This window comes from Gasterosteus aculeatus, chromosome 17 (genome assembly GCF_964276395.1).
Source record: "Gasterosteus aculeatus chromosome 17, fGasAcu3.hap1.1, whole genome shotgun sequence".
Classification (NCBI taxonomy): Eukaryota; Metazoa; Chordata; class Actinopteri; order Perciformes; family Gasterosteidae; genus Gasterosteus; species Gasterosteus aculeatus.
In genome coordinates this window covers 12,115,203-12,140,421 of record NC_135705.1, presented here as the reverse complement: position 1 = coordinate 12,140,421, position 25,219 = coordinate 12,115,203, and the positions used below count along the sequence as shown (strand labels likewise).

Genomic DNA, 25,219 nt, shown 5'->3' with positions numbered 1-25,219 from the left:
ACCTTAATTGACAACTACTTGACGCTATAAATCATCTCGGTGGAAAAATTGCTTGTGTGGGTTCTGTCTTTGTGTCCGCGTAGGAGTGAAGAGATGGGTCGAGTGTGTGTTAACGCGTGCGTTAATGTGTGTGCCTGCGTGAGGAAGCGAGGTGGGAGGTGAGAGTGTGTGTTGGTGTAGGAGGGGGGAGGTGGCGTGAACGTCGTTAGGGAATCTGCTAATTATAAAAGGGAATTGATATTAGTGCCCTTGATTGTGATTGGCAGCTAAGTTTGTGTGTGTGAGAGTGAGAGAGAGCGAGAGAGACAGAGAAATTCCTTACCTGGTAGCTTGCGTTTAGGGATCCAAAGCCCAAGCCTGAAATCATGTTTTTCACCAGAGTGGGACTTCTAGACACACACACACACACACACACACACACACACACACACGTAGATAAAGAGAGAGAGAGAGAGAGAGAGAGAGGGGAGTGAGCATCACAGATTGAGTACATATGTGAAAATATATGCCAAAGCTCTCTGACCAATTTCACAAATTTGTTTGTTACAAGTAGAAACATACACACAAAGTGTTGACACACTAACATGTGTGTGTGTTTTAGCATCTGTTTAGTGTTCCAGTGTCTGTTCAGTCTGGTGTGCGAGCGTGCAGGTGTGCGCGCCTGTGTGCGTAATTATCAATGGTTTCTCTGGCGGTTGGAGAGAGAACATCTGTTTACATACGCTAACAAGGTTTTTTTTTCTCTCCTGCATCGATCACAGCTGCTTACTAATGGTGTCGACAAACAGAGAAAACACACACACACATATGCAGTAAAGTCTGTACCGATAAGCCAGCTTCCCTTTTCTCTCTTTTTTTGATTGCTCTTGGTAATAATAGAGGGTCCATTTAGCAAATCATTGTGCCAGCATCCATAAAGCTCACACATCAACCTCAACTGTGCACCGTGAATACCATCGTCTGTGTGTGTGTGTGTGTGCTCTTACCCGGTCATCTTTGGTGGTCTCCTCTTTTGGTATTCAACTTCATCCACAGTCCACACAGCCCCCTTAACGTTTTCAACACGAACAAAACACTTGTGCAGACTCAGGTTGTGGCGCACGGCATTCTGGGAAGGCAAAAAGAGAGATGAGAGATGTAAAGCGTTAACACAACTAAAGAGAAGTTAAAAAACGTCTTTTACATTTAAATCTTATATTTTCTATCATTATTATTATTATTAATTATATTTAAATTATTTTTGCCATATTTAAGTTTATAGTGGCCCCTTCTTCCTTTTCTGAAGAGCGTGTGGTGGTGAAAAACACCTGAAAAACACTGTAAAAAGAATTAATTGTAAAAGGCCTTCTGACGTTAGTCTAAAAAGTGACATATTCCTTGATGTCTCCTGTTAATTTCAGAAATGTATTAAAATAGTCTGAGCTACACATTTTTTTAGTCACCAAGATGATCCATGATTTCCCAGCGTATCCTTGAAGAGAAAACCAGCTCAAATAGTTTTCTGTTCCTTTACTTGAAGTTTTCACTTGGCGGGAGGTCCAAACACTCATTCAAGGTGTGTTCAGTACAAACAATGCTTCCAGTTTGGTGCTAAGATGCTTTTTAAGTAGTGTGACCTGAGGGGCATCCCTCTCTTTCTGCACACATGTACTGTGCTAACACACTGTAGCCGTTCTCTAGCAGCGTTATTTTATCTGAGAATTTTTCTAATCAGTCCCCATCAGCATACATCCACACATCCACAGGAGCTCAGACAGGCAGGCACACCGCTATCTTCGTCTCAGCCCCCCAGGGACAGGCCTCCCTTTTCATCTGCTATTTGTAGTTTGTTCATGCCCAATTTCATTACCAATTTTAATTCGTCTATAATTAAATCCTGCATATTCTCTCTGACACGTTGTTCTAAGCCGAGAGGGAGGGACAGGCCAGGCATGCATCACTCCTTGCCGTAATTACACTCGCGGATACACACACACACACTCTTAGTTGCACATACACACACACACGTAATTACACTAGCCATAATCAGCGGAGGAACCCTTTCTCCCCCGCATCCCCTCAACCCCCGAGCCGTGATGCTAAGTTTTGTAAATGAGTCTGACCCCAATCTGCGCCCGCCACCCTGACTGTGCAAACACACACACACATACACACACACACCAACACTTACAGATATACACACAGACTAGACACCATAGACACCAGAGCTATTGCAGTGCTATTTGCATTTGTCTCCGTGATGAAAGCCTAATTCTCCCAGTTAAAACATTAGCAGTCATTTACAGTGGGTCACAGCACATGTGCCACTCACCTCCCCTCCCTCTGGCAGAGATAAATGGGGGGTGGTGGGTCAACATGAGGCAGAATTTTGGAAAGAAAGAAAAATGTCAGACTTAAATGTTTTTCAGGTAATCCTAGAGACGTGGATTACATCTTATTATAAATGTTAGAGCGTCATCATCAGTCCGGTTGTGTGTCGGCTGCCGCCCTGTGCATGCTGGGATAGGCTACTCCCATATGATCCTAAATACACACATACGTAAATGATTGATAATAAAATAATGAATAATTAATTTCTGATGACCATGCAACCAGATACTTTTTAAATAGTGGAAGATGACTTAAATCTTACTGGTTAAAAATACCACCTACTGTGAATTTTTATTTTAAAGTATGTACTCCAATTCACAATGCAAAGAAATGCCTTTGTGAGTGTTTCTGTAATATATTATATCATTGGATATTTTATTCAATTAATGTCATAGTTGGTTATGTTGAGCCTATTTTAACACTTAATATTCTGTTGAGCCGTTTAATCCATAATTTTTTTATAAAATTGGTATAAACATGGTAACTAAAGCTGAAAAAAACTGCAATGGAAATAATAATATTTAGAGTTCAACTATAAAGTAGTTACTTGATAAAATTAGTTAGTGGAAGTCCAAGTGAAGCATTTAGATGGAGTCATGATTGCTATTATCTGTTCTTATTCTATTTGGTCATATTGCATATAAGTTGTTATATGTCAGGTCAGTTATTCCCAATGGAAGGATTCATAACAACTACATGGGATTTTTCTTTTTTTAAATGTAAGTTACCAAAAATAAAATATATTCTTTCAGGCCTTCAAATGATCATGCAGCACTTTAAAATAACTCAGTGCTGATTTCTCCACCTGCCTCAGCCATCCCTTACTTTTTCTCACTATTTCTTGAATGTCCTTTTCGTTTCTATGATCAATGACTTTCACTCCTTGACACTGCTACTCTCCTCATGAAATATAACGGCTTATTAAAGGACATACATCTCTACGGCCCTATTTGAATCACGGAGCTGCTATATAAATACATAAGGCCATGCCAAGCTATATTTAAAGGTCTGCGAGGCCAACAGCACAGGAAGCAGACATCAGACATTAATAGTTAAAATTCATAAAAGTCAGATGAGGAGGTAAAGATATTCCTGGCCGCCCCATCTCTTAACCCTCTGCCTCTATTCCCCCATCGCTCCATCATCACCCCATCACAACCTTCTTGGTTTAGGGCTATTAGAGAACAGACAGGGTCTCTCCTCACCCCTCCTCCCACTACCTCTCTCATTCCTCCTTTGCTCATTCGTTCACTTTCCCTCTCTGGAGGAACTGACACTCAAATTAGTGTGAGGTTTCTGTAGAAATGGGTCAGCACCTACAATGGTGGGATCAGGCCAGGTGTGTGTGTGTTTGAGGGAAAGAGATGAGCAGGGTGAGGGAAAGAATTTAATGTGTGTGATCATGAGCGGCGTGTGTGTCTCGGCTTTTTATGTGCATCTCTGTAATGAGACCGTATGAGGGCTAGATGTGGCTCTACCGGGCTAAGTGGGGCCGACTCTCCATGTGCGAAAAGGAGGAGGCAAGAGAATTGTTCAGGGTTGAGAGTGAGGAAGAACGAGTGAATGAGAGCAGTAGGGAAGTGTCTCATAAAGGACAAAAGAGCCAATAACTGTCAAATCAGTCATATCTTTAGGAGCTGTGCAAAGTCAGCTTTAAAACCTCTCTGTGCATGTGTGTATGTGTTATAGGACTTATCATTTCCAGCATAAGTGCTAAATTTAGGCCGCCACAGAGATTTTCTGCAAAGTGAGGTCATTTGGCCAACCCAAAGGTTTCAAATAACACTAAATCCCGCCAGCAAATTTGGTTTCTGCCATTGTGGCCTCTGTCGGCATCTGCTCTGGGTTGAGAGCTTCATCACTGGGCACAGACCACAATAACTTTGCAGTCAATTAGATCAGCTTTTATCCAGTTAGAGTTGTTTACCACATTCACGTTTGAGTCCAAACATTTTTGTTTGGATTTAATCAGCTTTTAACCATTCAGAGGGGTAGAAAGTTTCCTTTTTTAAATCGCAGGCTGTTCATTTTTGCCGTCATCTAAACAGTTAATCAGGCTGTTCCGACAGCGTCCGACTGTTTTTAGAGTTTGACTTATCGGGATTTAGCTAATGGAGAGTGTGAGTGTGTACATAGTGAGCTTTTACCTTCCATGTAGCTGTGTTTCTCCTGAAATAGGCAAACTTGCGTGTAAACCAGTTGTAGATCTCATTGAGAGTCAACTGTCTGTCTGGGGACTCCAGAATGGCCTGAGGAGGGAGCGAAGAGACACAAAACAAGATTTTAGAGGAGAAGAACACAGATGGAGAGATGAGATGATGCAACTGGGTCATTGGAGAAAACTTACATGACGTATAAGAGAGGCGTAGGTGAAGGGAGGCCTGACATCAGCGTTCTTATAGAACTCACAGTTCTGAGCCAGCTCTGAAAAAGAGGCATGACAATTCTAACTTAACTGAGGTTCATTAATGTTCCTTTCATTATTTTTGTTGTGCACAACTTTGTAAGGCAATTAAAAAATATATATATATTTTTTAAAAGCCTACCATAAATTCCTTTACCATTTAAACTACAAATGTATTGCTTCGAAACCTGGAATTAAAAAGTTGCTATTGCAAGTCAAGAGATGGTGGCTGTTTAAATTGTGAATGATGAGGATTTCTGAGGCTATATTTCATTGCAATTGCAGGGAAAACACATGAAAACTGGAACAGCTAGAGTATGAAAAACCTAAATTGGTCATCACCGTTGGATCAAACCCCCAAAATACAATTTGAGTGAACTGTCAATAATTCAACAATGCATAATAATAATGAAATAAAAAGGCAGGCGTGAGTGTGTGTCAGTCTACCTGAGGCAATGGGGGTGCAGTACTTGTCGGAGTTGCGCCGACGTATGGGCCCAATTCCGTGCGTGTGGGAGTGGGAATGTGAGTGCAGGCTGGAGGAGCTGATGACTGAGGGACCCTGGCGCAGTGGGGTGATGGGAGTGGCAGCGGAGGTGGGGGGGTGAGGAAGACCCTCTGGGTACATATCACTGTCCCGCTTTAACAGAGAGCCACTGGAAGCCAGGTTTAGCTGGAGAGACACAGATACATCACGGTTATTCATTCGGCTTTTCCCAAGGATTCTGTAGGGCTTTTCTACCTATTAAATCAACAAATGAAAATGTTTCAATTATGCATTTTAAAAGTGTATGATATTCTGCCATCATATAGCGTACTGTACCTTTGTTTAATGTTGTCTAATGATGTCTACAGTGCATTCAATCCATTTATATACAGGTGAAACATATAAAGGAAAATCTTTATTATTATAAAGCTAAATATACTTCGCTGGGCTTATTAATATAAAAAATAACAGTTTCTCTTCTGAGGGTGGCGAATAAATTTAGAGCTAGGATTATCTGTATGAATCATAGTTCACTCATCTTAACCTTGAGATGTGTCATCTTGCCTGATTTCTGTACATCTCCACAAGACAGGGTCTGATGATGTCCATTTATTACAACATACATGTGTGTCATGAACACAAGGTCACTAGTCGCTCCAGTGTTAAGTTTTGCCTCCAGTGTTAAGTCACATTACATCAATAAATAAAACCTATGAATTTGTGCCCCTACAATTTACCAGATACATTCTTACACGGAACACTACTCAGACACACTCAAACCCATGCACACACACACACACACACTGCACATGCACATGTACTGCATTTATACACACAGGGCTGGCTGCAATTAACCCTGCGCTTAGAAATACAAAACCACACAACAGCATGTTTGTAAGAAGGGAACACACATGCACTTTGCGGTGACCATGTCTTCACGGACCAATACGGCCCAATTAGGCAGAGCCTTGCACAAATAAAAAACACATACACATACACAACATACAAAACCAGTATGCAGTCTCTCTGGGACAGGCGTTGCAGGTCTGCTAGTTAAGGACTAATTAAAACTAGTGTGTGTGTGTGTGTATAAATATAAGCAAAATGTGTGACTCGCCTTCTCTTTACTCTGCCGCCTCTCTACCATTTAAGTAGACTTGAGGGGGCGGGGCTGTTTAACAGGTACTTCATTAACGCTGCAACCCTGCCACATCACCACGGCAACAGTCAAACCTTTTTAATTGAGGCCAAGCTTTGTTTCCATTCCTGACGCTCCTCCCCGCCCCTCCTCCTCCAATCCCTGACCCCGAGGCTCGTCTCCGGTGGTGACAGAACACGCCTCTTCCTGATTTCCCATTAGATGTTAATAGCAGCTGATCCCCCAGCGATCAACGCATCATCCAGACCCACAAGAACACACAAACACACACTTGGCTGCACCCATTTATATCCCCTCAAATTAAGACACTCTACCTCTAATTGACAATTAATTTCAACATCTTCATATTTTAATAAGACTCGTCGTCAACCTGAATAATGAAATATTCATTAGATACCTAATAACAACCTCACCAACAAGTGTGGACACACACAGACACACACATCACATCAAAATATTAACTCCTTTAGTGGGAACACGCTGAAAATACTCAGAGACCACTTTTGCTGTCTCTTTCTCTCTCTCTTTCTCTCTCCGAAAAGCTTATTGCTCAAATACTGAAGGAATACAATACGGAAGTTAAACTCAGACAAACTTAGAATATCTGATTTTATTATTCTCTCTTTGGAATAAGAACATTACAAAGTTTTCTGGGAAATAAAATTCCTGGCTTCATGAGAAGTTCAAGACAGCAAAAGAGAGACAAAAGAAAGTAAAATGAAAGAAAGAAGTGTTGAAAAGAAGGTTAGGGATAGAAAGTATAGACTTCTAAAAAACATATGAACCTGCATCGGTCAATAGGGGGCGTAGATACCAAGCTAGACAGTAAGAGAGGAACTTGAAATCCCACGAAGGTTTAGGGACAGTGAAAGTGTTCAACTAAGAGGAGTTTGTGGATGGATTAGAGCTGAGAGCAAAGGTTAGGGGTGAGAGGGCACAAGAAAAGGTGATGTAATCTGGGTTTCCAGTGTACTCACAGGTTGGTTAAAAGCCTTTGGCTCTGAGGGGCGCATATGCAGGTGGGTCATCATGGCCTGGAGTCGCTCGCTCTCTTTTGCCAGCTGTGAAACACACAAGGGGGGTCATCACCAGGAAAACACTTTCCCTCATTTCACACGCTTAGATTGATATCATGCGGTATTGACACTGAATTACAATTACAATTACACCTCAGGCAGAGGGATGAATATGAAAGTCAGCCACCTCAGCACCCGGAGCACTCTCACACGCTTACACTAGCCTGCAGACACACTCGTCCCCGTTTGACATTGTTAACTGCCTTTTAATGGGTGCTGCTACAGCCTCTGGAAATGCTGCATCCTGCGTGTGTTTGTGCAATGGGGGCGAACACGCGTGTAGCCTCCGGAAACAACGGATCTACTCTAAGATAGATAGCGCCATTAAGATACTCACACACTGCAGAGATGTGCAAATATGACACATTTACACAGTGGCTGCGCTGTTGTGTGTGTGTGGCTGGTAGAGTGGCGGGCTGCCTGTGGACTGCTGAGGGATGAAGTGACATGTCAGAAGGGCCGCAGCCCTGATGTGATGTGACACCAGCTGCCTCTCTGTCACTTTGTGTTCCCTGGTGGTGGCTTCAGGGGCTCAGCTAAACGCTGTTTACCACCACTGCCAAACAAAATGCCGACCCTAATGTTGGACTGCGCGCACACACACAGGCATGCGGGGAAGTGAGGCGCTTACTCTGAAGTGTTTCAGAAACTATGTCAAGACATGAGTGAAAAGACAGCCTTTTCTAACGTACAGCCTTTCAGTTGTCCGGTGTCGGTATTTGGCTTTAGCCGGAGCCTTCAGATGTTCAGGAGCATTGTGTACGTGAACCACTCACACATTGTATATGTGAGAGGGCCTCCGCTTCCTAGCTCATGTCTCCCTCTGACTCTCTCCCTTCTCCCCTCTCAGCCTCACTCGCTCTGTTGTTGGTGACCAGAGCAGCTTTATAATTGGAGAAGCGATGGCAGCTTCCCTGCCAACTTCTCCTTTTAAATTACAAGCTCCACTGCTCTCCATAAACTCTGCCCTGCCTCAGAAAATGTACTGCCATTGAATGGCTGAAACTGTTTTTGCGACTTTGTTCTTGTGAGCGGATGAAAATGAAGTGCATGTATGGGACTCACCTGAATCTCCAGTTGCTGAACCACTTGCATCTGGACTCGGCACTGAGCAGTGCTGCGGTCATCGAGGGCGTGCTCATTGTTCAAGTGCCTAAGAGTGAGAAAGAAATATGAGAAAGCTAATCGACAGAAGGAGCAAAGCACTGATAGTTTCAGCTCAATGATCATTTCCAAGCTTCAGCAGAGTGCTTGTTAAATGAATTAACAGGTAACATAACCAAGCTCTTTCACTTTTATTTAGCAGAGTTGTGAGCCGTTTCAGTCCTACAAAATGAAATCATAATCTTGGAGGTTTATTTTGTCTAGTGAAGAACGCAGCAGCTGTGTTTTGTGTGTGTATACTTCATTGGTGCTCAGTGAGCCATGATCCAAGACTGCCACCTGGATATGAGCTCATGTGTTATCACACAAAAGCCTTATCTTAAGACTTTCTGTTAGCTAAACTCCACTCCACTTATTAACACTGGTGTGTGTGTGTGTGTGTGTGTGTGTGCTGACGTGCACGGACGTGTGTGTGTGTGTGTGTGTATGGTGGCGCTGTTTGTTTCCTCCAATAGAGGAGGACCCAGGACCTTCTGATCTTTCCCAGCCCAGCCCCCCCCCTGTCTCCCTTCCTCCATCTCTTTCTCTCTGCTCTGTCATCACCAAGGTTATTCACAGGTTGCTGCTGCGTGTCCACTGTGTGTGTGTGTGTGTGTGTGTGTGTGTGTGTGTGTTTGTGTGGGCGTTGAGAATGCTTGCTTGGTATTTGTTGGTGTATCAGAGTAAGTTAAATCCTGTGGGCCTAAATTCTAATTCATTTTTCCTACTTTTTCAATTGTCAAAATTGTCCAAACTTTTTCAATTCAACTTTTCTGGTTTGTTTATTGTGAAATGAATAGTGGTAGTTGTGTGCGTAGGAGTGTGCGATGTATGAATGTCTGTGTGTTTAACAACACTGAAAGTTAGGCAATATCAGGCGAATACTAGAAATGAAACAAAAACAATGATGTCATGGCATCACTAATCCTGTCAGAACGGCTCAACACAAGTGCACGATAATAATAACAAAAACATGATCTCACCGCCTGTCTCTCTCTCCCTCTCTGTCTTTCTTTCCATCTGTTAAGCTCTCTCTTGCCTGAACTTCTGTCTCCCTTTCTCACTCGTCTTCTCCCTGCAACTCCCCAAATGCCTAAGATTCACACTGATTTTGGCCATATCTGTCCCCTAAAACCCTCCCCTCTCTCTACAACCGGGCCATAAACAGTAGCAGTTTTATTTTTTGTATGTGTCCTGACAATGAGGCTCTGTTTACTCCTCTGAGTGCTGGCAGACAAGGCTTTAACCCACATTACACCCAGCTCCACCGACCACAGCCAGAGTATTATACCAGAGGACGGGGAGGGAGGGGAAGTGGGAAGAGAGAAAAGGAGAGAAGAAAGGCCCGAAACAGTAGAGTGTCTCCCGCCACAGTTCTTCTGCTCTACCCTTTTCCCTCCAGGGGCAATGACTAAGGCAGGCTGGAAGGGAGCGCACTCCGGCGGACTGACGGTGTTATCTGTGATTGGCTCGATTTTTTTTCCATCTGCCTCTCTCTCTTACTCACACACATGCACACACACACACACACACACACTCTTTCACTCTATCTCTCTTTCTCCTTCCATCTGCCCCGGGGCTACGTGAAATGAGACACCAAACAACAGCTTTCCTTTCCAAACTTTCCCAGCCTGCCTGAACGCTTTGATCTGGCTGTCCGATGGCATCACAATCACAACGCACACTTTTGTGACTTTATATGTGTGAGTACATATTTCATCACTCTGCTTATTAATATCTCCATTGCTCAAACAGCTAAGAGTTCCACACTGATAATGAGAGTGTGAGTTTGTTTAGGGCTTCATTAAAAGGCTTGTGAAGCCTTCATTAGCAGCCTTGGAGCCACAGGGGAGTCTGTTGTACTGTAGTACTGTGTGACAGAAGAGGACATGGCAGAATGTCAAGGCCAGAGACTGTGCTGACATACCCCAGTGACTCCAACCTGGGAAGGAGCACAGTGCCAGTGTTTCTCTTTACTTCTGATGTGGGAGCAAAAGATGTCCATGCGGATGAGCTAATTAAGAGTAATTTTCTATTCAAACAGAAACAATGTCAATGTCTGTTTTGTCAGAGGAAAAGCATACAAAACTAAAACCAACAAACCGACACAAACCAATAGCCAAATGAAGGAAAAGACACAGTGACAAATACCAACACGTGAAAAAAGAGGATTGTGTTTTAGCAGCCCAAAGGATTCCTCAAAAAAAAGCACATGTTAAGTGTATTCGCGTATCTGCGTGCTTGTGTGTGTGTGCGTGTGTGTGAACGAATGTGCCTCAGAGCAAATGTGATGTAATAGATTGCAACATAAGAATTCTTGACTGACATTTCATATTTAGCACAAAATATAGCTTCATTCTCTCTGCTCTGCTTCATCTGTTCTTTATGTTTTATCTACTTCCTACAATGTTTGTCGATACCTCTTAAAAACAGGTGTGCTTCTTAACAATAGGATGATAACCTTTTCAAATGTTGCATCAAAGGTTAAAGGTTTATAAAGAAAGAGAGAAAAACTTGTATTTGCATCTGAAAATTAAAACAATCTTTTTCAAAATAAAGAACTTGTATTGTAAGAGTGGAAACATTGTTCATTTACTCTTGTTATAGGAAACTTCTCTCAGGTTTACAGAGACTCATCCAATCAAATCTCTTGTAGCTACTCACACCGGTCAAAAAACCACGTTAACCTGTGTGGGTCTTATCAAACAAAAAGAGCAATATGAAGAGAGACGGAAAGAGATGTGTGTTTGATACCAGTGGGTAAAAACATTTGAATTACAAAAACAATTTAGCTGTTTAGCTTATTCATTCTTGAGAAACGTTTTCAACTGGCTCTTTGTCGCTGTCCTTCTGGGTTGGGAACTTACTTGATGAACTGCCCCATGTCCTCACACAGTGCTTCACAACCAGGCCACTTGCACTCTCCATGGCCGTAGAGAGGATGGGAGCTGGCATGCTCCTCATGACTGTGGAAGAAAGATAGTAAAACAGGTAGTACATTTTTCACATGTTAGTACGTACATGAAATGTACAGCAGATGTTCAGGAGCATAAATTATTTCCTGATAATGAGAATAAGGCATTCATTTGCCACACCGTCACATGCAAATGTAAAACTGTAGCAGCAGGAGCCTCAGTAGAGCCATCTGAGTCTGGTTAGGAGTCATTAGTTCGTACAGTTCACGAAGCCAAGTGCATAGAGAGGAGGATAGTGCAGAGTGGGTTCAGTTACAGAAGCCAGGCAAATATGGGAATTGGTCCAGCAACCTCAGAGGCAAATTCTTAAGTCCGTGACCTGTCTGTTTCTGTCCTTGCTGTATTTGTTGTGCGCGTGTTAGTGTGTGTCTTATGTTTCAGAGTTGACACAGAGTCGGCACGGGACCAACCAGCCATGACTGATTGGCGGCGGCTGCCGTCATGTGGTTGCCGTCATGCTGGTTGTTCTTTTGTGGTTAGCTGACGTGTGCGTGTTTGTATGTGTGCATCTGTGAATATGTATGAGCATTTGTGTGTTTGTAAGGGTGTGTGGAAATGAAAGACTGGGCCAGGTTTGGTTTGGGCCCAGGGTAGAATAACTGTGACCGTACATGCATGTGTGTTTGTGAGTCTGTGTGTGTGTGTGTGTGTGTGTGTGTGTGTGGCAGGTCCAGTAGCAGATGTGGTTCAGACCTGGAACTTCGCCGGCGACTGCTGTCTCCCCATATATTTAAATGGCTGTGTGTGTGTGTGTGTGTGTGTGTGTGTGTGCACGTGCGTGTGGGGACTGGGATGAGGATTCTCTCAAATCAACATCAGAAGGTTGTCTAACAAAAAACATTTGTCTCGCAGATGGAAACATGTCTCTCTCTTTGCCGATTTTGTCTCTTCCTGATCATATGTGTTGGCTGAGGTTGGAGTGTGTGTGTGTGTGTGCTGGCTGTGGTTGAGTCAACTCAGAAGCAGCTCAGACAACAGACATGAGAAACTGCTGGAAACCACATTCTCCTCCACATCAAATACGCGTTAGCTTAGCGGGCTAACACACTAATGCGACCCTATTTGTGTCTACTAAAGCCAACTCTGAAGCTGTAGTATGATAGTATGACATTATTTTAAGCAGGTAATATAAGCTCTGTTGATTGATACTTGCACACCCACATCAACCCCCTCCAAAATGAGGTCACTGAATCAGAGCCAGTGATACTGAAGACCTCCCTCCAGTAGTGTGTCTTTCTGTCATTGTCTTGTCCACTCGTGTGTGTGTGTATGCTACTCACTGACTGCTGGGGGGTTGCCCGCCTTTGGGGTAAAAGGGGACATGGTCATCTCCGCTGTCTGACTTGGTGAAGCTGGATATCCACTCAAACAGTCTGGCTCTTAAAGACAAAGAAAAGACCATGAGCAGTCAACAGAGCCACGGGACACCAGAGCTCTCATATGTGTGGTACATAAACCAGCATCTCCAAAATGTCAACATGTTAACAAGGAATTTATGTCTTCACAACGAACAAATAATTCCCACATGGCCAGCATTCAGCATCCTCTTCTCTATACTACACTTGCATGTGGTTGACAGCATAGTGTCCGAACATACTGAACCCAAAACACCTCCTATCAAATGAACAGAGGGGTATTTACACCAGTGTGATGTGTGATATGCTGCATGTGCATGTCTTGTGTTTACGTGCTTAGGTATGGAGGAACAGCTAAAAGCTAAAAGTGAAATGCCAGAAAATAACGTGGCGAGAGTGTGAGAAAGACTGCAGGTCACACAGGACAGTTTGTTGATGTCTGTAGTATTTTGACATACTGCCCGTAAGTGTACCTGTCTCTCTTTGGGGTGTGGCTCTGTCCGTTGACCAGGCTGTGCAGTGGGATGTGAGCACTGGCAGCTTTGGCAAAGGCTGAGGTAGAATTGGAGCTGTTGGTGCTCAAGTCCAGGCCCTCGGCCTGTTTCAGGGCATCTTCACTGCTCTGCACCCCCGACACCTCCTTCCACAGCTGTTGGAGGTCTGACGGACACATCGCTGCAGAGAAGGAATGCAAAGTTAACTTGGCGACCTTGTTTAGTTACTCAATTTCAAATGCTCTGCGCAAATTCTATATAAATAAATAAGGAATGAATACCTACCCACAGACAGAGAGAGCTACGACTGAATATTATTAACACACACGCAACTATAATAGTCCTCTGGTATGAGTGGAAAATAGGAAATTTCTTTTTGTTGTTTTTGTTTTATTTCCAGATATTAAACATTTCTCAACTATTTCTTAATCTATGTTGGCAATTGCTACTGTCTACCACTACCACAGCTACTTTCACTACCACTATTTGTCTCAACAGGGTGGGTGCACACTTTGAGTTTGTTCTAGTTGCAGCTTTGTTATTTCTGCTCCAATTTCACAGTGAAAGAGACGCCTAAAAGCCTACTCCAATGGATCTTACCGTGCACGTATGCACGCACCCACACACTCTGCACATACACACACACACACACACACACATGCAGACCTCGCAGCAATCCAAATATTATGTCTGCTTTGTCTGCATTCTTCTGTGATCCAGCCAAAACAAAAGTTCTCACTCTGGAGGAATGAGTCATTGTGTGTGTGTAGTATTATCCAAGAAACCTGAGCAATCTGTGGACACGCCTAGGGGGTCTAAAGTATTAATTACTAAATTACTAAAGTAGTCATCAAAATTACAAGAAAACCTTTTGGATTCCGGTAAGTGAGCGGTTTATTAAGAGTGCAAAGCAAGAAAAACTCAAATTAAACAATAAAATCCTGACTTTGTGCGCATATTTGGGAATGTATGCATTCACAATTTCCACCAGCGTTAGTGTTAATAAATACAAAGCATTATTCCTGGAGGAGAGTGCTTTTGCTAATTCTTTAACGTTCAGAGCCACATCTGGGCGCTAGGGTTGTATTTCTTCCATATTGATGTTTGTAGACATGAGACATGCTAGGAAGTACACTTAAGTTACTAAGAAGTTAGGATCCAACAGGATGATGTCAAATGTAATGGATTTTTTTTATGAGAGTGAAGAACTGAAGTACTGAGACACACTCTAAACCACTCTCTGATTGGTCTGTGCTTAGAAAAAAGAAGGGGTTTTGGATCTCAAACAAAGTGTTTTAGTTTTTTTGTCTTTGACTCAGTATGTTGACAGTCATGAGATTCTACTAAGGGCCTCCATTTTACCGCTATTTATTAACAGAAATAAATATAACAGCAGGACCCCTCCCCTCAGGGTAACCCCCCACCAGCTACCCACCGGACACAACGGCCCTTTGAGGCGGGGCAATAACGTGTACATTTGTGTGCATAGGTGCAAGTGTTTATGCATGTGTGTTTGTGTGTTTGTGTGGCATGGCTGGTCAGAGGAATGCTCTGGCTCACGCCTGGCTGAGCCGTCACAATGGACCGGCTCTTTCACACTGCAGGGAAATTCCACTCTGATATGGAGGGAAAGAGAGAGAGAGAGAGAAAAAGAAGGAGATGCCAAAAGCAAATGTTTGCAACTGTCCAAAAAACAAACACCTTTTTATGCAAGACTTTGGCCTCCCTCTTTTCATTTGTATCCACTCTGTGGAGTACTCTGTACTCTCTGTGATTTGGTAATTCCACTTAGCCTCCAGTGGACACACACACACACACCTTTCCCCTAACACATAAACATACCGATGCAAACATCACACTTAAGTTTTAATGCATCAGGCAATCAGGCTTATAGAAAATGAACTTTCTGAAAAATGTGTTGTATTTTTTACAGATTGAGACAACAGAGTGACTATTAGAGCGTCAACTTGTGTGTGACTGCAGATGACTGAGCATGAGAGACAGAGAGAGAGAGAGAGAGAGAGAGAGAGAGAGAGAGAGAGATCAGACCGATGGGGGGAAGGTAACTCTGTTTGGTCGGCTCAGTCAGCTTTAGCAATGTTACGGCCACTTTTAAAGCTCCCAAAGTATCCTCTATATGTATATGTGTGTGTGTGTGTGTGTGTGTGTGTGTGTGTGTGTGTGTGTGTGTGTGTGTGTGTGTGTTAATTTGACATTACTGCGCAGAGAAAAAAGTGGACCAAGATACACTTATATATATACACACATAAATTCATTAAGGACGGGCCAGCCAACAGTCAACGTTGATCGTTTTAAAATCATGCTGACAAAATGAGGGGACTGGGAGAGAAGGTACATACAGCCACAAAAATGCCCAGTGGACAAAGCAACAGCAAAACGACGATGTTCTTGTGTCTGGCTAATCTCAAGTACACGTACACTCAAGCTTACACACACTTAGGCAAACACGTGAACATACCTCCGAGCAGGGGGCTTACTGGCATATTTTACTTATTATCCAAATGACTACCTTCCACAAGCCCACCAATCAAGTTTCCCTTTATCTTTTTTCTTGGCTGATTAACTTAACAGGCTTCACATGCAGCTTTGGGTACATGCCTGTATTTGTGTGTGTGTGTGTGTGTGTGTGTTTGCTATCAGCTAAGACCATGTGTGATTGAGTTTTGTTTCATTACAGTTGTGTACTGTGTATAAATGTGTGTGTGAGCATGCGTACGTACCTTGCTGCAGAGACTGCATGGCAGCGGTGGGCTGCAGTGGGACCAGGCCTTGTCTCTGGAGGTTGAGGATGTGCTGCTGCTGAAGCTGCTGCATCTGGATGAGCTGCTGCTGGAAGGCCAACTGCTTACTGCCTAACTGCTGGGGATCAAAGACAGCGGTTAAGAAAGGTTTTCATATACCACTTGCTTTGTAATATCTTCAACCAGATTTGTATCCCTCCTCCTACTGAAATATTTCTATCAATTCTAAAAAACACCTAAATTGTGTAATATTTCTAAAGCACCTACTGATCCTTGTTCAGCTAGCAACCAACTAAGGTATTTGTACAAAATTTGTATTAGTAAGCCCTCTGCTGATTTTGGAACAAAAACCATGAAAGAATACCTGCAGATATCTGCTTCTACCCATTAAAAACTGACTAGGATAGAATTTTGTGAAAGTGTCACATTTGTTAATTGCAGCTTTGAACTAAATACCAGATTTAGACAGCTGCCCTTGATATGGAATTTTCTCTTTTACATCTAAAAGGAAGCCTTTCCCTGTTCTGTTATTATGATCCCAATTGCTCTGCTTGTCCCATTACATCATTCAGTCTCAAAAAATTCAAGTATAGAGTCAACTAACACCATATAAAATAAGTAAAAGTCCTGTATTAAAAGGAAGAAAAGCCCAGAGCCGAGCCGTGAGGACCCTGAGGATGAAGAGAAGGAGGGAGGTTGAAGGGAGAGTGGGAGAGAGAACAAGGCACGTGGCGATAATGTCGGTGTGTGTTACAGTGATAAATGTCCCCTTTCCTGGCCTCCCAGTCTGGGGCAAATCTGGCCTGTGCTGCACTGTTTGAAGTCCCACCCGACCAACCCCCAAGAGAGATGGACTTTATCTCTAAAAGATAACTAGTGGAGAGGAAAAATAAATAAATACAACGTGAGGAACTGCTCATTGTGTGTGCGTGTGTGTGCGAGTGAGAGAGAGAGTGGCAGCCTGGAACTCTTTGAACAGAGGGGATCTCACAGGAAGGGCAAATGGGTCACTTCCTTTCAGACTTAGTGCCAGGGGAGAAGAATTGTGATGGCAGTGTGTTTGTGTGTGAGAGTTAGAGAGAGTAGTGTCCGTTGGAGAGGTGTGAGAGGGAAGGGGGGTTCAAAGGAGTAAGTACAATAACTATTCTTGATAGAAGAAAAACACAGTAGATGAAGGGGGAAAACACAATTTTCCATATGCACTTGTTCAAAAGCATTTGGTGTATATTTTACTGTATTAACTGGATAACTGTGGCTACACATGATGAATCCATAATAAACAAAAACTGTTTACAACTCTATGACCACAATAAAAAACATTTTTTAGATTGGATTAGATTCAACTTTATTTCAACAAATAAAAAACATTTTACTCAGCCCAGAATTTTTTTCTTCTTTGACCAGAGCAAATTTTGTCAAAGGCATGAGATGAGATGACACAATCTCTGACATGCTTACATGATTCGCTTCTTTCAAGTGAACTGATCAGATGTACTGAATGAACTGGTTCCTCCCGTCTGGCTCTTTTTCCTTTCTTTCCAGTGCCACTGCCCCTTTTTTCTACTTGTCTGTCCATTTTACATCCTTCACTCCCCCTTGTCTCTCATTCCCTCTTGAGATATGGCTACGGTTCTTTAAAACACACATTGTGTGTGTGTGTGTGTGTGTGTGTGCCTGTGTTCTGTTTACATTAGCTGTGGCTGAGTGGCCAAAGCTAGCGCAGTAACAGGCTGTCAATGTGATTTATGAGCACATCACACACTGTCTGAGCCTGCCAGTCACACAGATTCACACACATACACATGCACACACATATAGAAAGACACTCACAGACACATACACACATCTCTTGTGGTGGTCAGAGTCACTTCATTAAGCTGACTCCTGACCAGTCCCAACTGCAGCGGCGACACACACAAACACTGGCTCAACATACACATACATACGCTTTCAATGCATCACTTCCACGCAGACAAGAGAGTGAAGAAGAATTGCAGGAAAAGAAGAAAAAGGCCAAACATTCACAGCCGCTCAAGCACAAAAGGCAAGGAGAGATTGTCTTATTCCTTCTCCTTCCTTCCTCCGCTGTCTTCTTTGTCTCTTCCTGTTCTCTTGTTTTCTGCGTGAGTTCAAGGCCCACTGGAATCTGAAGTTAGTTCAAATCCTCGTCCAAAACAAGTCCGTCCGACACTACTCTGACAAGCAGTTTATAGCTCAGGATATAATATTCTTAGCTCATATCTTGTTATCTTTCATTGTAGAACTGACTTACAAACAGTATAAACGTTACATTAATGAAAACTGTCCCTGCCTCAATGTCTGGCAGCAGCCTCTTGACCACGAGGGATATGAGAGGAGACTAAAAAGGTGTTCTGGGCTTTGATTGAGGGCTTGCTGCGACTGAAAAACACTGACTGCTGGAAATGGCCTTCATCATATCAGCTGTATGCAGCTCTGTGGGGAGACATATTCCCTCAAGTGTATGTGTTTGTGCAGTGAACCGTCACACATCAAGCCCCCCCCTCCCTGCATATATGTGTAGCTGTGTGACCAGTGTTTGCACTTGTCTAGTTGTTACAGGACAACAAACCTGAAAACTGGGACAGCAGCGGCGAGGAGTGAGGAAGGGAAAGCGAATCAGACACCCTCTCAACATGCGAGTCAACCACAACTGGTTTGCTTTGGTCACGGTCGAGTTGGTTGAACGCTGTCGGCGAGGAGTTTGTGGGGGGGACGGGAGGGGGTCTTTCCACTGGGAGAGGGTGGATGAGGAAGAGGAGGAGAAATCTAGGATATGTCTCCTCATGCGTTTATCAGAAAGAGTCTCATGATGCACTCCTCCCTAAGTTTGTTTCCCGCATGGCCCCGTGTGTGTACGGTAATCCGGGTGAATGAGCATTCACATAACACGTCTCTGTTATACAGTACACACATGCACAAACAGACACACACACACTCAGGTTACGACAGTAATCTTGCCCGATCGGTTGAGATCCTCTTTGTCGTAGTTGATCCTCTGCAATCGTTCTGTGTTTAAACCTGGTATGTGTGTGAGGATTTTTGTATGAGTGATAGAGAGAAAAGAGAAGGGGAGGCTCCTAATGCTGGCGGGGGGTTAATTGACAATTAAAAGAGTGGCAGACCCTCCATACAGATTTCTCCTCAGGCTTATAGCTGAAGGTATGCAATGAGTTCTTTGGCATGGTAGCGTAAGGCTTGGCACAGCATCGACATGGCATGCTGGTGGATGCAATGAAAACCTATATCCAAGTTTTGTTTAGGGATAAGCTGAGTACACTCAACAATAATATAGAGAAAAAGGAGATGAGGAGAGAGATGGGAAAAGAGAATTGATATGTATTCCATACATTTGGTCCTCCGTGTGATCTTTTTCTTCCTTATGCCGGCTCCCATGTCAACCACTTTCACCGCGTTTAAGGGCACTTGTGTACTTCAGAGTGTACTTGAGCTGAGTGAGTGTGTACTTGGTGAAGTTCACCTCTTTTGCTGCTTGCTTCCCGGCCTGCTGTTGTTGCTGTTGTTGCTGTTGTTGCTGTTGCTGTTGTTGCTGCTGCTGTTGCTGCTGCTGCTGCTGCTGCTGCTGACTCAGAAGCTGGAGATGCAACTGCTCCTGCTGCTTCTTGTAATACTCCTGTAACTAGAGACAGACACAGAGAGGGGGAGGCAGGGGTAAGGGGTTGAGAAGATGGTGAAATATGAATGAGTCTCAACACTTGGTATCAACCTCAACAACAGCACAGTCTTCCAAAAGCAGGAGCGGGAAGCAAATGTCAGGCCCCGTAACTTGAACCGGAGTCTGGAGGAATTCAGTCGCCCCCCGTCTCTGTGAAGTGCGCACTTTATTGTTGTGTGGACAAAAACGCACACCACAACAAGCAAACCCAGACCTGACAAACCGACTACTGAAGAATATAATGGCGCTGTTGTGGTGAGTCAATTTGTGTTGTAAAGTCATAGTGTATGTCAGCATTATGCTGGACCCGCCTGGATTATTCAGTTGAAACGCAGCTTGTAAGGATCAAACGGCAGTGCGATCTAGACAGGCAACCGTCCAGAGAGACATCTGCACACACACAAGCCAACATGATCAGAAAAGAAAGAAAATGTATTTGAAGTCCAGGAGGCTACATACATATAAACATGCACACACTCACACACACCTACACACAGTCTGCATGACTGCGCAGGGCTGGACTAAACACGTTAAATGTTTAAGCCAGCTATTACTGAATTCACTGTTTTGCTGTCATAAAACACCTGCTTTGAAAGTGTGTGTCTGTGTTTGTGTGTGCACATGCATGTGTGTGTGTGTGTGATGGATTAGGAGCACTGTGACTGCTGTTCTCTGTGTTTTTTACTGTAACTAGTAGGGGTGGGAATCTCTTGGCACCTCACGATTCGATTCGATTCCGATTCTAAATCGATTATCGATTCTAAACCGATTATCGATTCTAAACTGATAAAACGATTATTGATGTATCTCGATTTTCTAAATTTTCTGAAAAACAGCTACTCAGAGGTTGCTAATCACTTCCTACTTTATTTGATAATCAAAGAAAATCAACAGATGAATTACCTTCTCTAATTTTTTATAAGAGAAAAAATATGCAGCTTGCATTTCAACACAATATGGAAGTAGCCTAAAAAAATATTAAACAGATTCATTTTTCTTTTAAATGAAGAAAAAGCTGCTCTTAGTCTGAGACCGGTCCGTATTTGTAAAATACCGGAAAAAAGTCAAAATCTGTGAATATCTTGCACACTTTCAATACGGATCGACTTTTTGGAAAATTGAAATAATGAGGTAAGATATGCGCAGGCTCCTCCATAGTTCGGTGAAGTTGGCAAGATATTCAGATTCAGACTGACGGACCGGTCTGCGAGCTGGACGCATTGCTCTTAATGTGCCGGTAATGATGGTAAATGATGGTTATAGCTGGTTGTCATCTACGGTCCACTACGATTACCGAAGGGGGGCATTTGTTTTTTGACAACGTTTTATCTCATAATTTCGATAGTTGTGTGAATGCATCACTCCAGCCAATCCAAAGACGGGTTTGTAACCAATCAGGTGTAGAGACCATGGTGACTGGCTCCGCCCCCTTACTGTCAAAAAGAAAAACAGCGAGCGCGTAGAAAACACCTTCGAGCGCGAGCAGAGATTAACCTCGCGAGTGAGTTCACGCTCCGTGAGCGAGCAAATATCTCGACGGACTTTTGCTCGCGCGAGACAGACTATTTTTATTTTTTTATTCCGATTATTAACTTTTCTGAATCGAGACAGAATCGTTCTAGAGAGAATCGAGAGAAATCGAAAAATTTCCCCCCACCCCTAGTAACTAGCATTTTCTTCGCTGTAACAAAATAGACTGCAATACCTGGCCCTGCGGACACCTACCGCTTTTAACACCATTGATATTCCCATTTCTATTGTGAACATTAATGAGTATTTGTGCTTTCTCGCCTCACAGGTTTCCATGGATCATGGTTATATCTGGACCCTGTTCCTGCCTCCTGCCGTGGCCCTGCTGACATCGGCTGCTGCTATCATCATCAGCATTATTATTATTATTTTAAATACTAATCATTTTGCTATTACTGTCATCATAAACCAACATTACCCTTTCCTAAAGTCGTCGTGCTTTCCTTCCCCACAGGCTTCTGTGGATGGTGGTTGTCCCTGCAGAGGTCCTGCCGTACACCTGGCTTACTCCTCGCAATTATTTGAATCATTTCTGTTATAGGAATTCAATGTATTGTACATATTTTACATTGTTCATTCTGTACATCCATTGTAGTCTGTCCATCCTGGGAGAGGGATCCCTCCACTGACGTTCTCCATAAGGTTTCTTCCCTTTTTTCCCAATGGAAGGGTGGAAGTTTTTCCTATGCTGATGTGTGGATTTAGGGACAGAGGATGTTGCATGTGTACAGACTGTAAAGCCATCTGAGGCAAATTTGTAATTTGTAAAATAAAATAAAATGAATTGAATTGAATGCTAACTGGACTAATTTAAAAATAGAGCACACACACATTGGCCAGAGCTTGGAACCTCTGTTTGTTTGAGTTACTAATGACTAATTTACTTAGGAAGCTCCATTAAGATTCTTATCTTAGTCAAGCAAGGCGGACAGGAAAACGTACTCTGACCACAGAGAACGTGTGCCTGTGTGTCTGTGTGTGGGAGGGGGGGGGGGGGGGTTAGTTATGCTCTTGAGAACAGCCTGTAGATGTGTCCGTCGGCAGTTTGTCTTTGTTTCATGGCGCGTCAAATGTTCAAAGAGGCTTTTCAGCAGAAATGGCTTCACAGTGCTGCAGTTGTTTCGATCTCTCATCCGTCTGACCCCACAGTGAGCAGACTGCATACCGCCACCCCTCCTGGAACACAGTCTGTATCATGAGATGGTCCTCCTCTTTTTGTGCAAAGCTGTTTTACATATCCAGCTTCAATCTTATCCTAGCCACAATGTACTGTTATTTTGTGCCAGCTTGAGCTTTATTTATTTTAAATGCACAACTCATTCCTACCTGCTGCTCTTTCTTTTCTATCTGTCTCTCCTCTCTTTTATCGCTCCTTAGGCCTGAGGTAATCTCTCTTTTCCACGTCAATAGCCCTGATCGCCCCCTCGTCACATAGACAAATGCATATGCAAGCACACACACATGCGCACACACTCCTGACTGAAGAGTGGCGAGTTGAGGGAATAATTAAGTGATAATTAAGGTATTTTTAATGATTTGATTCAGTGGCTTCGTGCATTAAGAGTATGTGTAAGTGAGGCAATCACCTCTCCAGCCTATTACCATGACCTTGACTTTAGTGAACACACTAAGAAAGAAAGGCGGAGCAGCTGTAGCATGAGTAAAGGTTAGAAGAAACTTAAAGGTTAAAACAGACACGCAAATACACAAAGGAGCGGCCGTACAAACACACAGCTGTGCAGCAGTGGGCCGTAAACCATACTTACACACTCTTACACAATGCTGTATTGCCATGGGGATATGAAATGTAATGCTCCAGTGAGTGATATGTTGGTTGATTGTGTGTGTGTGTGTGTGGGGGAGGGTAAAAGTGCCTGATTTGCAGATATACACTAAGAGCAAGTCCATACTGTGGTTAATTAAGTGGGAAAGCAATGTTGAACTCAGTGGTTTTAATAGTGGGGATGTAATGTCTGTGCGCGTGTATGTGTGTGTGTGTGTGTGTGTGTGTGTGTGTGTGTGTGTGTGTGTGTGTGTGTGTGTGCGTGTGTGTCTATGTGAGTGAGTGTGCATTATAAACCCCCCAATATCCTTTTTCCTCATTAGGGAAAAACTGGTGAAGAGGTTCTCAACAGTCTGTTTTCAGAAAGCAAGCACATTTCACATTTCCATCATTATGAAACACTTTGTTAGATTTTCCCACTTGCAATCCATACTCTCTCCTTATTATATATACTCTGCACTCTGCTTTCGCCCGTGTGTGTATGTATGTGTTTTCTCGACATCTAGTATGTGGTAATTACTTCTCCATCCACACTCTGTTAATAGTCCTCATCACATCCTTTACAAGGTTGTGTGAGTGCGTCTGTAGGTAGGAGGTTACAAGTTAGTGCGGTTGCAGATGATGAGTGTTTATTGGTTTGTGTCAACACAGCAACCTCTCTCTCACCTGCTGGGAATCAACACACACACACACACACACACACACACACACACACATACACTTCTGACTCACTATGATGTAGTGGATGATGCTATTAAAGTGAAAAAGTGTGTGTATTTTCTATATACATGTCTACAGAGGCATGCATATTCTCCTAGTGGATATGTGGATGCGTAAATATCTTCAAAGATCTCATAGCATTGAATAAGATCAAATCACACCCAGTGTGTATCAGCGCCTTCAAAAACAGACACCCACATGCTGGCCTGGGAACGAGTCCAATCAGAGCGTGTGTGAATATGTTTGTGTGTGTGCGCGTGCGTGCGTGTGCCTTACCTGCTGTAGCATTAGAGCCTGCTGTTGCTGCAGCAGGGCCTGAAGCTGAGGGGGGGACAGGATCTGTTGCATCTGCTGAGGAGTGATCATCTGTGGACTCATCATTGCCATAGACACAGGCACCTAAAGACAGCACAGGGATATTTTAGATGATTTACTCTCACATACTACCAGGACAACACAATCAATGGGTTCAGCTCGTGTGAAAAGGCCCAGCCGGCACAGAGAGAATTAAGCATGACCGTGCTTGCAACTAAACACTCCACTCAAAACAAACATGTGAATGGAGGTTGTACAGTAGGCTGGTATGGACAGGTAAAGCTAGAGAGGTGTGCTGTCTATAATTCTCTGTTGTCAGTCACTGCTAAGAAAAGCTGGCAACATCAGATAAAGTTAAATAGACAGACGCATCACTTTCATTCACAAGGCTGGCATTGTTACAAATAAAAGTAACTGGCAATTGCCGTGACAACAGGGAGATAAAAGGACAGCTTTGCAATCTCCCAATAAAAATAAAATCTTATCTGCTTTTATAAATACATGATTAGGACGGCCTCTGATTCTCTTTCCACACAGTCAAGGCTGGCTAAGAAGAAAGGAACAACAAAGTGGCTATCTGATGAGATAGACATCTCATCAGATAGAGCTGCATGCAGGAAAATACAGAGCAACACAGGAAAAGAGAGAAAGAGAGAGAAGAGGCAGTGAGAGTAGAAAGAAACATAGTGAATTTTGCGGATGTGTTGTGCAAGCACTGTGCACGGAGATGGGAATCTGAAACACTAATCGGATGACAAACACTGAGAAACTAAAGACAAACTCACCACATAAATCCAAAACCAAGAGACTTACATGAAATGCATAAATCTACGATTAAAAACTGAAACAAAAAATGCTGACAAAGGGGTTCTGTGATTGTTAACTGAATCAAGCTTTAAGAAAACAATACGGAGAATAGAAAGACTTTGGTGTTCAGAAACACAGAGAGATA

The 25,219-nt window shown here is 43.1% G+C and overlaps 1 protein-coding gene and 1 long non-coding RNA gene across 5 annotated transcripts in view; one reads left to right on the top strand and one right to left on the bottom strand.

Annotated features, from left to right (window-relative positions):
• Window positions 1-25,219, bottom strand: part of foxp4 (forkhead box P4) — an 87,659-nt gene that overhangs the window by 7,223 nt on the left and 55,217 nt on the right. For 2 of the 4 annotated variants that reach the window (XM_040203460.2, XM_078092216.1), the window contains exons 4-16: window positions 24,229-24,351; window positions 19,725-19,883; window positions 16,205-16,340; window positions 13,443-13,644; window positions 12,895-12,993; window positions 11,507-11,605; window positions 8,562-8,649; window positions 7,398-7,481; window positions 5,222-5,447; window positions 4,718-4,794; window positions 4,518-4,619; window positions 987-1,108; window positions 323-389 (exon numbers count right to left, since the gene is read on the bottom strand). In XM_040203460.2, the coding sequence (XP_040059394.2) occupies window positions 323-389; window positions 987-1,108; window positions 4,518-4,619; window positions 4,718-4,794; window positions 5,222-5,447; window positions 7,398-7,481; window positions 8,562-8,649; window positions 11,507-11,605; window positions 12,895-12,993; window positions 13,443-13,644; window positions 16,205-16,340; window positions 19,725-19,883; window positions 24,229-24,351 (1,584 nt within the window). Of the gene's footprint in view, window positions 1-322; window positions 390-986; window positions 1,109-4,517; window positions 4,620-4,717; window positions 4,795-5,221; window positions 5,448-7,397; window positions 7,482-8,561; window positions 8,650-11,506; window positions 11,606-12,894; window positions 12,994-13,442; window positions 13,645-16,204; window positions 16,344-19,724; window positions 19,884-24,228; window positions 24,352-25,219 lie in introns of all 4 variants that reach the window. The other 2 variants (XM_040203459.2, XM_040203461.2) reach the window with 1 other exon arrangement.
• Window positions 10,207-22,243, top strand: LOC144388944 (uncharacterized). Its single transcript, XR_013453202.1, has 2 exons — window positions 10,207-10,342; window positions 21,718-22,243. It is a non-coding gene; the product is annotated as an uncharacterized LOC144388944 (long non-coding RNA).